Source organism: Nematolebias whitei, chromosome 16 (genome assembly GCF_014905685.2).
Source record: "Nematolebias whitei isolate Nwh7 chromosome 16, NemWhi1, whole genome shotgun sequence".
NCBI classification, from domain to species: domain Eukaryota; kingdom Metazoa; phylum Chordata; class Actinopteri; order Cyprinodontiformes; family Rivulidae; genus Nematolebias; species Nematolebias whitei.
The window spans coordinates 10,079,410-10,093,753 of NC_056513.1; the positions used below are offsets into that span (position 1 = coordinate 10,079,410).

General features: G+C 39.9%; 2 protein-coding genes across 2 annotated transcripts in view; one reads left to right on the forward strand and one right to left on the reverse strand.

Annotated features, from left to right (window-relative positions):
* Positions 1 to 460, reverse strand: part of gemin6 (gem (nuclear organelle) associated protein 6) — a 1,854-nt gene extending 1,394 nt beyond the window's left edge. The window contains exon 1 of the mRNA XM_037690153.1: positions 268 to 460. Coding sequence (XP_037546081.1) covers positions 268 to 398 — 131 coding nt within the window. The 5' untranslated portion in view covers positions 399 to 460. The remainder of the gene's footprint in view (positions 1 to 267) is intronic.
* A 3,469-nt stretch (positions 461 to 3,929) lies between these two features.
* cdk15 (cyclin-dependent kinase 15) lies at positions 3,930 to 12,882 on the forward strand. The gene is made up of 13 exons (XM_037690481.1): positions 3,930 to 4,058; positions 5,983 to 6,123; positions 6,210 to 6,304; positions 6,478 to 6,557; positions 6,631 to 6,725; positions 7,251 to 7,313; positions 7,380 to 7,503; positions 7,610 to 7,730; positions 7,814 to 7,907; positions 9,715 to 9,778; positions 9,999 to 10,047; positions 10,716 to 10,858; positions 12,770 to 12,882. The coding sequence occupies exons 1-13, from the start codon at positions 3,930 to 3,932 to the stop codon at positions 12,880 to 12,882; spliced, it is 1,311 nt and encodes a 436-aa protein (XP_037546409.1).
* Positions 12,883 to 14,344: the final 1,462 nt, after the last annotated feature.

The following is a 14,344-nucleotide window of genomic DNA, read 5'->3' on the forward strand; positions in this document are numbered from 1 at the left end:
GTTTTACCTGGACCAGACTGTGGAGTCTGGAGGGTTTTACCTGGACCTGACTGTGGAGTCTGGAGGGTTTTACCTGGACCTGACTGTGGGGTCTGGAGGGTTTTACCTGGACCTGACTGTGGAGTCTGGAGGGTTTTACCTGGACCAGACTGTGAAGTCTGAGAGTTTTACCTGGACCTGACTGGAGTCTGGAAGGTTTTACCTGGACCAGACTGTGGAGTCTGAGGGTTTTACCTGGACCAGACTGTGTGGGGTCTGAGGGTTTACCTGGCGGACACAGGATCCACGGTGAGAAGCCAGCCCAGGTGCTCCTCTTTGGGTCCCACCTTCACCCTGACGTGTTTATCTAGTAAGCGGAACCAGTTCCGTGGACCTGAGAGAAGCCAGTCTTCCTGCATCTCGGCCAGTCCGTGTGAAGTTCATAAAAAAAAAACTACGACAATAAATGCAGAAGGAAGCGCTCCTCACGGACCGTCCGGAGGAAACGCTACAAATGGAGAAAAGTTCCGTTTCCGCTCCAGGTTCCTCAATAAAGCGCCGCTCCTTCATTCGGCTGAGAACAACGCGGCATTCGTCTTCCTGTTCAAATTAGTTTAAAACAGAACTTACTTAAACGAAAATTAGTTTAGTTAATAATGCGTTTCACTCAGTTTTTCTTTTTGTTTTTGTTTTTTAACGATTAAAGCGCACAACAAACCTTTATGCTGAAAGTCCTTTCGGAAGCAGTTTTTCTACTTCCTGCACAGCCTCAGGTTTTAGTTTTTGGAATTTAACAAAAAATATTGCGACATCGATACCTGCTGGCTAAACCAACATTTGATATAAATGTTGTTTTATTAAAAGTTGTAATTATAATAATTATTCATATTACCACTGTAGCATATATGATTGATGGAGAAAGAAGGGTGACACTTGCTCCGACACTTTTATTATTTGTATAATTGTACTCTTTAAAGCAGGGCACCAGCAGGTCAATTTACTGATCAGCAACAACTTAATTCATATATTCACCCTTTAATAATTAGAATTCAGTCACTGAAGTAGAATCTGTTAGGGAATTCTATACAATAACAAATGAATATTCATCCAAAGGAGGATCATTTGTCTTTGAAGTTTTAATACAACAATAAGTAAATTAAGAATCATCAACAATAATAAAGAAATTGAATAACAAATTATAAAATACAATATTTTGGAGAGTAACTTGTTTAAAAAGTAGTACAATGAACAATCTAAGCAACAATTAATCAGTCAAGGACAAATTCTCTTTTATCTAAAGCTAAATTAACTCTTTGAGCAGGAATTTTTTAGGCTTTTATACGCAAACAAATTTAGTCAAAGTTTAACTATTTAACAAATACCGGTAGTTTACTTTGGATTTTGGTTGAGAGAAGTTATTTCATGTGACCAGATCAAGCCATTTATTATCACTGCAAGCCAATGATCAGGTTGCATCAGCTAAAATGGCACAACCAGACCCAAAGTTGCATTCATGTCAACAAGTCTCAGCTCCTTACTCGGTCAGTTGAGAGCTGGGTTCACTCATCTTTTTGGGGTTTTGCTGGTGGATCAGACCAGGATACACCATGAGGCGAGGATTAACCAGGAACTGCCCATGCCGAAAGTCACTATGACTGCTTCAGGGGTCAGTGAGGACGACAGCTGATAAGAAGGTGTGCAGGCCATCGACAACCTTCAGCAGGCTTACACTTTAAGCCGGAGACGTGAGTGAGAAAAACAACGTTTCATCTTCGATAGTTACTTGAAATTTCAACTTTGCTTCTAACAAAAATTGAAACGGAGCAAACATGTTTCTTTGCTCAGGGATAAACTAGACGGACGTCAGACGAACACATCGGGCTGGGGAAACTAGGCGAACTGAAAGTGTTCCACAAATAAATTTTGTGTCAACCATCAGCTCTCAGAAGAGTTTTGTGGATCTCTCATTGTCTTACTACGGCTGACTTTCATTCCTCTTCTTTCAAGTGCATACCTCTCCAAGTTCTCTTCCACCTGTTCCCTGTTCTCACCACAGATCACGTCATATGCAAACATCATAGTCCACAGGGATTCCTGCCTGACCTCATCTGTTAGTCGGTCCATCACCAAAGCAAACAAGAAGGGGCTCAGAGACGATCCTTGATGCACTCCCACCTCCACCTTGAAGCTATCTGTCACTCTAATACTAAACTAATACTAAACTATAGTCCCATTTCTAGACTGCCTTTCTGTTGAAAATTTTAGTGAAAGTGGTTTTTAATCAACTTTAGAGGTTTTTAACTGCCAGCAGCGTTGGTGAAATATTCCAGTCAGGTTTTAAATCAGGCCACAGCACAGAGACAGCCCTTTGAAGAGTTTTTAATTATCTTTTTTTAATCAATGATTCAGGAAGCGCTGCTGTTTTAGTGCTTTTAGACCTTTCTGCTGCCTTTGATACTGTGGACCACAACATCTTATTGTCATGAGTTGAGCAGGTGGCTGGCATCAAAGGCACAGGTTGATTCTGGTTTAGATCCTACCTACCTAATTGACAGGAGTTTTTCTGTTCATTTAGGGGAATGTTATTCATCTGTGGCTCCTCTAATCTGTGGGGTCCTTCAAGGGTCTATTTTAAGTACACTGCTTTTTAATCGCTACATGTTGCCTTTGGGGTCCATTTTTAGAAAGCATAACATCCCCTTTCATTGCTCTGCTGATGATACTCAGTTGCATTTGACAATTAAATCAAACTGAGTCACTACGGAATCCAGTCTCGAACTGTCTAAACAACATTAAAGTCTGGTTAAAACTAAATTTCCTGAATCTAAATGAAAATAAAACATCAACTTTGGTAACTGTAATGTCCTTGACACTCTTGACCCCTTGACTTCATACAGCTGCTCTACTGTCAGGAGTCTGGGAGTTATTTTTGATAGTGCTTTTAAATTAGACAAAAGGTTTATACATCCAGTTTCTTCCAACTAAGACTCATCGCCAAGATGAAGTCTTGTCTCCCTTTCAGAGACCTTGAAAAGGTGATTCACACTTTTATTACCTCTCATTTGGTATGTTGTACCAGGTATGTTGGTTTAGATGAATCATCTTTGCATCGTTTGCAAACTGTCCAGAACGCAGCTAGTCTTTTAACAGCAACTAGACAATATGAACACACATCCCCTGTCCTGGCTTCTCTCCACTGGCTTCCTGTCCACTTCTGGATTCATTTTAAGATTTTATTGCTTGTTTTTAAAGTCTTAAAAGGTCTGGCCCCATCATATTCACGCGATCTTCTTAACATTTACATTCCAGTAAGAGCACTCCAGTCTACCAGCCAGTTCCTCTTAGGTGTCCCCAGATCCAAACTGAAGTCCAGAGGCGATCGGGCTTTTGCGGTTGCTGCTCCAGTTTACCTGAACATTTAAAGACTGCTGAGACTGTTTAGACTTTTAAATCTTTGCTCAAGACTAATCTTTTTTCTCTGGTGTTTGATCCATGCAGAGCCTGATAACCAGTTAGAGATGATTTTTTTCTTGTACCGGTAGTTGTTTCTTGTATTTTGCTGTTAACTTTCTTGTGTTTCCTGAGTGGCAGAAGATTTTTTATTTTTAATTTGGCTTAATTGTAAAGCACTTTGGTCAGTTTTTGTTGTTTTTATGTGCTATAAAAGTAAATTGACATTGATGTACAGTTCTGTGTTGAACTGTAGAGTCCAGCTGATGGTCTAGATGGAACAGCCACACCAAAGAGGAACCAGAGGGCAGCAAACACTCCTGGGTGTTGAACGTTGAATGGAGGCTGTTGTTCTTCCCTCAGTTCTGGGGAGAGAGGGGAGGAGGAGGGGTGGGGGGTGTCATAGGACTCTGCTCGTTCTAAACCATGTGAGTCATATGAGACACGGAGGAATAAGTTAAGAAAGAAATAAAGAGAACATGGAGGACTGCTCTGGTTGCATGAAGGAGTTTAGCTGTTGGCTGAGGATGTGCTGCGCTAAAGAACAGGACGAGGAGGTGCAGGAAAACGGAGGTGATGATGAGAAGAGCTTGAAAAGCAGAAGAAGTTGGACGTCCCTTCCTGCTGAGGTATTCTTTCAAGCATCAATAATGTTTCAAAACACAGAAATACTGTCGATTGCTTTTCAACTTTAAACTGACAAACGTGCAGCGCTGTCACAGATTACAACTCATTTTTACACATAAGAACCTTTAGAGCAAAGAAAGCATAACGTCAGAGACACACTCGACATCTGTCTTCCAGAGACACTGTACTTTAAAGTAGTATTTCATGTGGAGAAAATTTACTGTAATTTCAGTTAGTATTTCCAGTGGTAACAGTGCTCTTCGATGGTGTATAAGTGGTATTCATGCACCCAGTTAGGGTATGAGGCAGTATTTATACTCGCAGTTAGGGTATAAGGCAGTATTTAGACTCCTAGTTTGGGTATATTATAGTATCCTGCTGTCTGATGGGGTAAAGTTTTATTGTTGTGTTTGGATGGTGTTTAATGAGACAACTGTGCTGGGATCAAAGGTGGGAAAATGTGATGGAGTGAAGAATCAGCACAATCTGCTTCTTCCTTACATTAACAACCTTTACTAATGGGTCTTTTTTCATTCAACCTTTATTTAAACAGATAAATCACATTGAGCCTCGAAGAATCATTTACAAATGAGACCTGTTTGGACGGACGATAAGTAGTGAAAGTGACAACATAGGTTTTGGAGGCCAAAAAATTCCTAACATACTCTTAATCTTCGGCTGAAGATTAAAAGCATGAAAAAAACCAACAACTCGCAAGCACATAATGACGCCAACATTTTGCCGTGGGGGTGGGGGATGTAAGGGCGGTGAGCATGTCCAGAGACAACACACAGAGGCACTGCAAGATTTAAAACAAGAGTGGTAAATTGCTCAAATTCACATAGTCCCCTCTGGAGAGATCCGTACACTCTCGGGGATTGTCAAGGTCGATGTCAGATAGAATCCAAAGAGTCCCGAAATGATGACAGAATGTTTATTCAGTCGGGCCCCTCTGATTGGTCCGTAGACTTCCTCGGTGGGAGGCGGGGGCTGTCCGGGGGGGAGGCGGGGGGGGGGGGGGGGGGGAGTGGCAGAGCATCAAGGTTTACAGAGCTTCCAAGCGAATTAAGATAAGGTGGCCTGTCAAGGCCAGTCAGGGAGCCAAATTCAGATAAACACAAATGTTTTGGGGACAGGCAGAACTTTACTGATTATGTCTACCTTGAGTCTGTGTCGGTCCTCTTGGTTCTGAAATGTTTAAATCAAATGACCACACAATTGGACCGTTCCTGAGAGTAGTCCCTGAGATCTGATCCATCCTGCCAAAAATATTTGAGTCTGGGTGCTCAAGGCACGGACCAAGCCATCACAAGGCAAGCTGCTTAACCAGGGCCAAATTTGTTGCCTAAGAGTTCCTTTAATGTTGATAAACCAGGAACCATCCAAATCCAAAAAGCAGGAAACCAGGAACCATCCAAATCCAAAAAGCAGGAAAGCAGTTATTATAAATCCAATTATATATGCGTCCTTAACATCCATGATTGACAGCAGATCAAGTCTTCCAAGTCGATGAGATGTCCAGCTGCGTGCGTGCCAACGGGGCAAATCGGCTCGCCTAAAGCCTGTCTTCTCTTCGAAGAAATGTTATCAATTGTGTTGAGGGACCAACTGACCAAATCCATAGCTGAATTATGATTCGGAAGATTTGTAGAAGAGAGGCTCTGAAGCAGATTCGCAGACAGGACAGAGCAAAGCAAAGCGGAGAGGGAGAGGAGGTGAAATGCGTCCGCCCTTGACAAGAGCAAGTGTTGAAAATATTTAATGTATTTGAATGTTTTGTGCCCTGAGAGGACTTTTGTCATCAGTTGGTGCTGTATAAATAAACTGAATTGAATAAAATCTCGTGTTTTTACAGTGTAGGAAGGCTTTTGAGTTATTGAATATGCCTTGAGATTTTTAAAATGTCTCAGTCTCTGTGTGTTCTAGGCAGATCTGGACCAGTCCCACTCATCTGTCTCTGGGCCTCAGCCTCACTGGTTCCACACTCTGCAGGTTAGACGATTCCCACGAGGACGCAGCAACAGCGACCACCTGAGAACAACGAGCGTGCAGGAGCTGTTCACCCGGGTCAGCTGATGAGTCACATGCCATGTTTGGTAATGATTACTTGGCCTCGCTCCACAATTCATGCTTCTACTCTGTGTTGGTCTCAGAAAGCGGGTCTGGAGTTTGGAGCTGCTCAGTCGTACCTGAGTCTGGAGAAGCTGGGAGAAGGAGCATTCGCCTCTGTCTACAAAGGTGTCAGCAGGTCAGAGAATCATCTGCTAATATTCTGATTGTAAAAAGAACCATAATCCACAGTAGCAGCGTCTGTAGATCCTGTCTCTTCCTTTGTGGAGAATAAATTAGTTTATAACTGATGATAATGAGGGATTGGTTTTATCATTGGACATTAACTGTGGTGTTTCTACTTCTGTGGAGGATAAATGGGCAGCTGGTGGCTCTGAAGGTGATTCGTATGAGAACTGACGAAGGAATCCCATTCACCGCCATCAGAGAAGGTGACCAATCAAATCATCCTGTCACTGAGCTAAGTCTGCATCAGCATCTGCATTCATACCTGTGTGTTTGTAGTTTCTCTGCTCAAACGCCTGAAACACGCCAACATTGTTCTCCTGCATGACATCATCCACACCAGTGAGACGCTTACATTTGTCTTCCAATATGTGGTGAGCAAGTCTTCAATTATTTACAGTCTGACCTGAAGGAGACGCTGTACAGAAACCAGTTTTCATCTCTCTGTAAATTTTATATGTTATATGATGTTCTGCTACTAAACGTCATGGCATACTTACGAAAGAGGATCAGGGCCACGGTCTAATTTTTTTTGTTTTGTTTTAATTCTGAGATTAAGTCAGAATTCTGACTTTAATCTCAGAATTCTGACTTTTTTCCCCCTCAGAATTAAGGAAAAAATAATAATAATTTTGCACCGTGGTCCTAATCCTCTTCCGTACATGCTATTTCCCAGATGCAGGTTCTGATGTAGTTTTGTATTTTGTGCCAATAGTAAATTATGATTGAAATGGAATAATTTGGGTCTAATATAAAATAAATATATTAAATTAAATAAAAACCCAGCAACTGGATTTCTATTCGGCAGCTGGGACAAACAGGACAAATAGTGGGACATGTTGTATAGTAGCTGCAGGGGCAGTGTATGATGGTTGTCACTGTTCATGTTGTTTTTGTAGCAGACAGATCTGGCCCAGTACATGATCCAGCACCCTGGAGGTCTGCACTCTCACAACGTGCGGGTACGTGGACACAGCAGACCCAGCTCAATCCGAGGTCTGGACTGACAATGCTGTGTTTTGTTACAGATCTTCATGTTCCAGTTGCTGCGAGCGCTCAACTACATCCACAGTCGCAGGATCCTGCATCGAGACCTGAAACCTCACAACCTGCTCATCACCTATCAAGGAGAACTGAAACTGTCGGACTTTGGTGAGGAGATCCAGCTGCAGGTGGCTCACAGCAGCTCAGAGAGCTGCCTGCATTTACACCAAGTAACAAACATGAACAGTTTTGTATTCTCTGATTTTGAGTTCAGGTCTGGCTCGGTCCAAGTCCGTCCCTAGTCAGACATTCTCTTCTGAAGTGGTGACGCTGGGGTACCGAGCGCCCGATCTCCTGCTGGGATCTACAGATTACACTACAGCTCTGGACGTGTGGTCAGTGCTGCTGTCTGACTTTATCCGAAACACTGATGCCTTGCATCTGTGACGATCAATTAAGTTTGCTGTGTTTGAATCAGGGCAGCGGGCTGTATCTTTGTCGAGATGCTGCAGGGGTCGCCAGCATTTACAGAAGGTTCTGATGAGCTGGAGCAACTGCAGAACATCTGGATGGTCAGTTCAGCTCACTGTGTGTGTGGTGTTTAATATTACATTGTTTTTAGAGCACCAACACTGTCACCTAAGAACCTTACAGACAAAAGTAAATGGGTCCAAGTCAGTCCAGTTATACGGAGTTCAGTCTAGTTAGACAATGGGCACAGTGGGTGGCTGTGGTTGAGTTGTTAGAGTAGTCGGAAGGGTACTAAACCCGTCATCGCCACCGATGTGTATCCCATCATCGATGTTTAATTGTGAACTAAAGCACTGATTACTCTCTATAAAATGTTTTTTCTCAAATTAGCTTTGTAGAGATGTAGTAGAATTCTGTATGAATGTGTTTGGATGATAAATGAGGGCACAGATTGTGTTGTAAAGCTCTTTTTAGTATAATGGTTAGTTAGAAAAGTCCTATATAAGTACAGTTCATTTACCATTTACCATCCATCCATTATCTTTACCGCTTCTTCCTTTTCGGGTTGCAGGGGGTAACTGGTGTATGTCCAGTAGTCACTGTACGAGAGACGGGGGACACCTGGACAGGTCTCCAATCCATCACAGAAACACATAGAGACAAACGAGACAAACAACCATTCACTCTCTCACGCACACCTAGGGACAATTTAGAGTTACCATTCAGCCTAACATGCATGTTTTTGGTCTGTGGGAGGAAACTGGAGAATACTCACGCAGCACGGAGAAAACATGCAAACTCCACCCAAGAAGGTTTCCAACCGGGATTTGAACTGGTGGCCTGCTTGCTGAGAGGCAGCATCTCTACACGCCATACAGTTATGGCCTATTGTTTATTGTACTGTACAATTTACTATAGTTACAAACTATAAATTTCATTCTAGTCACAGGTGGTTACGTGCAGTTCAATTCAGTAACTGAAAGTGCAATTAAATTCTGTTACACACATTGTGGTTCAATCCATTTACAGCCATTCCAGTTCAGTCCATTTACAGAAGGTCCAGATCAGTCCAGTTACAGAAGGTCCAGTTCAGTCCAATTACAGAAGGTCCAGATCAGTCCAGTTACAGAAGGTCCAGATCAGTCTAATTACAGAAGGTCCAGATCAGTCTAATTACAGAAGGTCCAGATCAGTCCAGTTACAGAAGGTCCAGATCAGTCTAATTACAGAAGGTCCAGATCAGTCCAGTTACAGAAGGTCCAGATCAGTCCAGTTACAGAAGGTCCAGATCAGTCCAGTTACAGAAGGTCCAGATCAGTCCAGTTACAGAAGGTCCAGATCAGTCCAGTTACAGAAGGTCCAGTTCAGTCCAATTACAGAAGGTCCAGATCAGTCCAGTTACAGAAGGTCCAGATCAGTCCAGTTACAGAAGGTCCAGATCAGTCCAGTTACATACAGTTTAAACTGGTCACTTACAATCCAGTTCATTTCAGTTACACACGTTGTAGTTCAACCCATTTGCAGACAGTCCAGTTTGATCTAGTTACAGCCAGAGCAGTTCATTACAATTACACACTGTCCAATTTAATCCAATTACAAATGGTCCAGTTCAATCAGTTTACACATAGTTTAGTCCAGTTATAGACAGTTACTGACTGCCTAGTTCAATCCAGGTACAAATGGTTTGAATCCATCTAAACACAGTCCACATAAATTCAGCTATGGACACTCCAATGAAGTCCAGTAGACCCAGTCACTGTATTTCTGTAGCTCAGTGTGATCCATCTACAATAGGATGGGTGCCATTCTTTCAGCATCATTGCTCTGCTGTGTTTAACATTTTTATTGTTGTAAAGTGTTGTAAATAAGTAATATTTTACTGACAGGAACATGTCTGACCTCCTGCAGGTCCTGGGTGTCCCCTCTGAGGACAGCTGGCATGGAGTCAGCCTGCTGCCTTATTACAGGCCAGGTGGGAGCACCTGTTCATACCTGCTTTTGTCATAGCCTGTTTTTTTTTTGTATTTATTTATTTGAGTTTATATTTTGGTTTTATTCATTTTCAGGTATATATATAATATATATATATATATATATATATATCATATTATATATATATATATTTATATATATTTATATATATTATATATATATATATATATAATTTTTTTCTGTTCTTTGGGATTCTGTAGAACAGTTTCAACACTGGAGGCCAAAGCTGTTTAGAACTGTGTGGAAAAGGTAAGCTAACCACAACTGCAACGTGTCTATGTAGCATATGGACTTGGTATGTTATGTGTTTGGTTTATAAATGCTAGTAGGTGCTCATTATTTATTAAATCAACACATATGCTAACATGCTAGCAGGTCTTTCTTCTGCATGTGTCACAGTTTAGGTGTTTTGATTTGTTTTCTTTTTAATGTTCTGCAAATCCCTGTTTTTCAGTTTATGTATCAGTCAATGATCCAGTTGTTTTCTGCCAGCAGTTGTTTTTTAGTCATTTGTATTTCTTTTACATGTTAAGCCTTGCAGTTTTTTTTATGTTTATTAATTGGCCTTAGTTCTCCTCTGCTCCCCTGTATCCCCTGCCACACTCCTGGCAACCACTGATTCCAGTTGCATTCACTTGCTAATCAACCCTCAAGCTTGTTTGTTTTTGTGCTTTGTCAGATCATCACCTCTTGTCTCAGTCACTTTTATTTTAATTGCTCCTGGTTTTTGGTTTTTGTCAATCAATAATTACAATCAGTTCAATACAAGTAAAGAGGGCAGCAGAGTGAGGATATGTGGTCAGTTTGTCCTCCAGCAGTCTACGCCTATAGCAGCATAATTGTCTATCGGGACAAGTAATAAGTCTTTAGACAAAGTTTGAAACAGTTTATTTACTCTCTGTCTTCATCTGGATCAGATTGGAACAGCTGCCTTCCAAAACTGAAGACCTGGTTCAGAAGATTCTTGTGATGGTTCCCTCAGAGCGGCTCTCGGCTCAGGAAGCTCTACAGCACCCATATTTCAGCACACTTCCTATCTCCATCATGCACCTTAGAGACAGTAAGATTGTGCAGACATGCTGACATGCAACATACCTGTTCACAGCTTAACGTGACCTGTTCTTTTTTAGCATTGCATTTTATTTCTGAAACTCCAGCAGATCATAATGATACATAGTTTGAAACTTCTTGATCTGTTCTACATGGTTCTACATGCTGTCTTATGTTTATCACGATTATGTTTTGATCAAAGTGGCTTTACTTGTCCATGTTATGGAGCCTGCAGAGGCAGCATCAAATATATGTGTGACACTGCAGGCTCCTTGCGTATTCGGTATGTTATATGTACATGTTCATGTGTAAGAAAATGTGCTGTGAACATGAGATTAGCTATTAATAGTTTAGGTAGTAATGGGTTTGTTTTAGTTATTAATCATAATTTTATTATTTTTAAGGCTTCTTGTCAGCAGCAAAACACAGAAAACCATAGAGATTGTTCCAGGTTTCAATTTTTAGCTGTGTCACAACCTGAGAGCTCAAAAATATTTACATGACTATACTCACGATCTTGTCTTACAACAGAGTATTGGGGCCACGCTAAGAAAAAATATATATATTACGAAAATAAAGTCGTAAAATTTTGAGAATAAAGTCTTAGGAGAATAAAGTCATAATATTATGAGAATGAAGTCATAATATTAAGAGAATAAAGTCATAATATTAAGAGAATAAAGTCACAATATTAAGAGAATAAAGTCACAAAATTATGAGAATAAAGTCACAATATTACAAGAATAAAGTCATAATATTAAGATAATAAAGTCACAATATTAAGAGAATAAAGTCACAATATTAAGAGAATAAAGTCACAATATTATGAGAATAAAGTCAGACTATTAAGAGCATAAAGTCACAATATTAAGAGAATAAAGTCACAATATTATGAGAATAAAGTCAGACTATTAAGAGCATAAAGTCACAATATTAAGAGAATAAAGTCACAATATTACTAGAATAAAGTCACAATATTAAGAGAATAAACTCACAATATTAAGAGAATAAAGTCACAATATTAAGATAATAAAGTCACAATATTACGAGAATAAAGTCACAATATTAAGAGAAAAAAGTCACAATATTATGAGAATAAAGTCATAATATTATGAGAATAGTCATAATACATCCTGGGTGGGCTTTCACCTGCTGTGGACAGCCTCCAATATGAGTCACCGTGTTCATTAAGTAGTCCACGATCACTTTTGGGTCAATGTTTATGAAATTTGCCTTGTCCATATTATGTCACAAGTAAATCCGTCAATGCAGCCATTAATTACAATGCCATACGGCTTCAGCTTATCATAAGAATCCATATGCTACTGTGCTTTGGGCCCCCGCTATTGTACTGCTGACGTCAATATTCATCATTTTACTGCAGTCATGGCGGAGTTCTAATAATATTACGACTGTATTCTGGTAATATTATGAGTTTGTTCTCGTAATACTACAACTTTATTCTGGTAATATTATGACTTTATTTTCGTAATATTACGATTTTATTCTTGTAATACTGCAACTTTATTCTCATAATACTACGACTTTATTCTAGTAATATTTTGACTTTATTCTCTTAATACCACAACTTTATTTTTGTATTATTCGTATTAGTTTGACTTTATTCTCAAATTATTTCAACTTTATTCGCATATTATTTCGACTTTATTCTCGTATTATTTTGACTTTATTCTTGTAATATTGTGATTTTATTATTGTAATACTACAACTTTATTCTCATAATACTATGACTTTATTCTCATCTTATTTTAACTTTATTCTCGTATTATTTCAACTTTATTCTCGTTCGTAATGTAATTGTTTTTTCTTAGCGTGACCCTAATACTCCGTCGTGTTGTTTAAATTTGTTAAATAAATAAATAAATACTAAAAGGTCAACTAATCATTTTCTGTCTCTCAGCTGTTTCCATCTTTACAATCCCTGGAGTTCATCTCGAGACAGAGTTCAGAGATATGTTCAACCCAGGACAGAGGGTGAAACGATCTCTGCTTATGGCTGCAAAACACTGGTGATCCCACAACTTTCCAGTCAGATCAACATCAAGCTGACAAGTCAAGCAAAGGGGTAAACTAACCCAAAAACATCAGCTCATCAAGACAAGTGCAGGGGGAATCAGAGCATTAAACACTGGCCAGACAAGAGGAGAAAAGGGTTGAGCTAACACAACAGGATCAACCTGACGTGATGAGCAGAATGTGGGACTAATTCTCAGACATCAAATTGATGAACAGAGGCGCAAATGACGCCCCGACATCAATCTGACTATGTTTATCAATCTGAGCTGGTTTGTCCTTTCCTCTGGTTTTATCTGGTTTCAAAGATCCTCCTTCATGAATCTTGTTGTTCTGTTGTCCTCAATCTGACTACTACAAAATGATGACCAAAAAAAAAATCATCCTTGAACCTTGAGCTGTCCGAGGACTGTGCTCTTAAAGATCTCTGAGATTATTTCTGGAATCTGTTGGAGCCACTCTTCTAGTTTGGGGGTCACAACACCGAGTGCTCCAGTGATCACTGAGACTACTGAGGTCTTGACTTTCCACAATGTCTCTATTTACTCTTTCAGCTCTTGGTATTTCTCCAGCTGCTTCTTCTTTCTGCTGTTACAGTTGCTTCGGATTGCTACATCTATCACCACCACCGTCTTCTTTTGTTTGTCAACCACTACAATGTTCGGTTGGACCAGGGGTCTGAAACCATTTCTATCAAAAGAACCCTTTCTGCTTATTCAATAAAATGTGTCAAAGATATAAAGGTTATCAACTGGTGGCCCATGGGCCATTTTGAGTTTGTTGGGGGGACAGTAAGTGTGACACTGTAAAGTTGAAAATACATGATGAGTTTTAACATTTATTCACATTTTTACATTTTAGGACAAAATAAAAGACCATATCCTTGTAAATAAATAAAAAATATATAATGTATGCCAAGTAAAATATACAGTATATAAACAATTAACTATGCAGGTGTATGTAAGTCCTCTTTTTATTTGTGAAAAAAAAAATAAAAATCAAGTACTGTATCCCACTGGTAATAAAGCATAAAGTTAAAAAGAAAAAAATAAACCAGCATGCTGAATTTCTAAATATGATTAAATAAACTGTTATATCAAAACAAATAATTTGACTTAAATAAGGTTTAATCATGCTAATTTTGGTCAAAGCTTCAAAGAGCTCCTGCAGAGGGACCAAAGAACTGCATGTGGCCCCAGAGCTGCAGGTTGCAGACCTCTGGGTCAGACAGCCTGGATCTGGAAATCTCACAGTATCTAAGCCCTGCCGTTCTCCACCACGCTTGGTGGAGATTCCCACTTTGACTGTGGGACCTCCAGTCCTTATTCGGCACAGGTGTTCCTGTATATTATTCCAGATGTTGCTGTGTATTATTCCAGATGTCCCTGTACAGTAAATTATTTCAGATGTTCCTGTATACTATTCCAGTGGCCCTTATTCTAGATGTTCATGTATACTATTC